The sequence below is a fragment of the Apis dorsata genome, unplaced genomic scaffold, assembly GCF_000469605.1.
Source record: "Apis dorsata unplaced genomic scaffold, Apis dorsata 1.3 scaffold_882, whole genome shotgun sequence".
NCBI lineage: Eukaryota > Metazoa > Arthropoda > Insecta > Hymenoptera > Apidae > Apis > Apis dorsata.
In genome coordinates, this window is record NW_006263998.1 from 14,897 (window position 1) to 16,933 (window position 2,037).

Sequence of the window (2,037 nt, forward strand, 5' to 3'; positions counted from 1 at the left end):
GCCCGGATATGGTAAGGCTCGTCGCGCGTGAACGTGATCACCGCCTCGAACGGAACCGCCTTGAACAGAGGCGTTGCCGAGCTCGTGTTCCTGTTTCGAGATGGGACGAGGGGAAGGTTTCTCGTTGGCGGGGAGGAGGTAATCTCGTCCGTGAAGAGCGGAGTGACTGTCTCCGGAAGGACGTTGCTCGAAACGTTCCTCCCGACACCGTCGAACAGGTGTCTAGCCACGAACGGATCGTTGGGAAACTCGACGTTGTCGGCGGTGGTCGTGGTCACGGGTAGATAAGCCCTGGTAGGGGGCGAGACGGCGCTCGTATCTGGAAAGATGCCGTTGGGTTTCAGCTCGATGGCCGGCCCAAAGTTGGGAAATTGTGGGACGAACAATTGCCGATCTCCCGTTTTCAAAAAATTCGTATCGAACGAGTCGTTCGCGTCTGGATCCTTGCCGATTCCAGGCTTGGGGATATTTATATCGAGAGGGCTTGGGATCGTACTATCCGAGATGGCGAAAATCGGTTGGAAAAGTCGTCGATCGTTGAACGAACCCTTGCCAATCGCTCCATCGACCATGGCTATCGCTGGCAACCGGGAAGTGGAGTACACCCTCTCTCCCGACGATTGAACGTCTCCGTTCTGCACCGAGTTTTCGACGTGTCTGTCGACGTTCTCTGTCGCGATCCTGACAGCCGCAGGTATCTTGTCCCGATCGGCGCTCGTCACGCGTCCAACGTTTCTCACGTTCTCCGCGTATCTCGCGTTCTCGAAACTCTTTACGAAATGTCGGCCGCCATCGGCCATGGATCCGCCGCCTTCCAAGTATCGATACGCCGTATTTTTAACATATGGATACTGTTTCGCTATTTTCTCCGCTCTCCCTACAATTCTCGAGGGCGACTCTTTCACCGTGGTCAGAGTGATGTTTATGCGGGACGCCATCAAACCCATCACGTACCTGGCCCAGGCGACCAAATCCTCCTTCGTCGCGATCCTCAAAGGTAACTGAATCTCCAGAATTTTCGGCACGTTGGAGAACCCTTCGTCCCCAGCCACGTCATCCGAGGCTAGCTCGGACGATCGCCTCGAGGACGGAGCGGGCATCGAGGTCACCAGGTTCGCCCCTACGAACAGGAGCAACGGATAGAACCTCGATACTCTTCTGGATAACAGGAACATTCTGGATCTCAGCTCGAATTATTCGATCAATTATATTGATGTATTTTCCTCTCGACGATGACGCTCAATCGAGTCCGCGCGAAACTCGTCGACGCGTCATTTTCAAATAGATCCTAGATGTTTCAGGATCTATCTGTCTATTCGTGAAAAAGTCGACGGCTGTACTTGTATGGCAATCGACATCGAGGAAAAAAAAGAGAAATTGAAACGAATCGCGACGCGAAAACTGATCGCACGTATCGAAAAAATGGTTGCTTTATAGCCAGCCGATCGATCGGCCCCCCTTTTTATTATCTCTTCTCTTCCTTCTTTTCTCTTCCTTTTTTTTCCTCCCCCTTTCCTGCGACCGCGTACGAAGCGTGTATTTTTCCCGTGCGCCGATCGGGATATTGGCAGTGCCTAATGACAGTGCACCGAGCAGCGACGAGCACGCTCACTTCCGCCGTTGCATTCGCAATTATGGGGGTGCGATTTCTAATAGGAGGTGCATGCGAAACGCAGCCGACGACAGGCTTTCGCAATTCGGAGGGGAGGGGGGCCGTCTAATCTGGAAATCGGCACGAATTTAATCGTCCAAAGAAAGAGTATGCCTCGTATCTTTTGCTCTCTTCTTCTCTCGAGATTCTCCAGAGAATCTGTTTCGAATCGTGGAAGAAGCAAGATTTTGTTTCGATCAATTATTCGATAAATTCATGATCGTGCGAAACGCAGCCGACGACAGGCTTTTACAATTCGGAGGGGAGGGGGGGCCGTCTAATCTGGAAATCGGCACAAATTTTCTAATCGTCCAAAGAAAGAATATGCCTCGTATCTTTTGCTCTCTTCTTCTCTCGAGATTCTCCAGAGAATTTGTTTCGAATCG

At 51.8% G+C, this 2,037-nt stretch overlaps 2 protein-coding genes across 2 annotated transcripts in view; one reads left to right on the forward strand and one right to left on the reverse strand.

Annotated features, from left to right (window-relative positions):
• The window catches only part of LOC102670780, a 4,231-nt gene extending 3,044 nt beyond the window's left edge, over window positions 1-1,187 (reverse strand). The window contains exon 1 of the mRNA XM_031514071.1: window positions 1-1,187. This exon is cut by the window's left edge and continues 14 nt beyond it. Coding sequence (XP_031369931.1) covers window positions 1-1,175 — 1,175 coding nt within the window. The 5' untranslated portion in view covers window positions 1,176-1,187.
• LOC102681653 overlaps window positions 1-2,037 on the forward strand; it is a 31,885-nt gene that overhangs the window by 6,317 nt on the left and 23,531 nt on the right. The gene's annotated exons all lie outside the window — the stretch shown is intronic.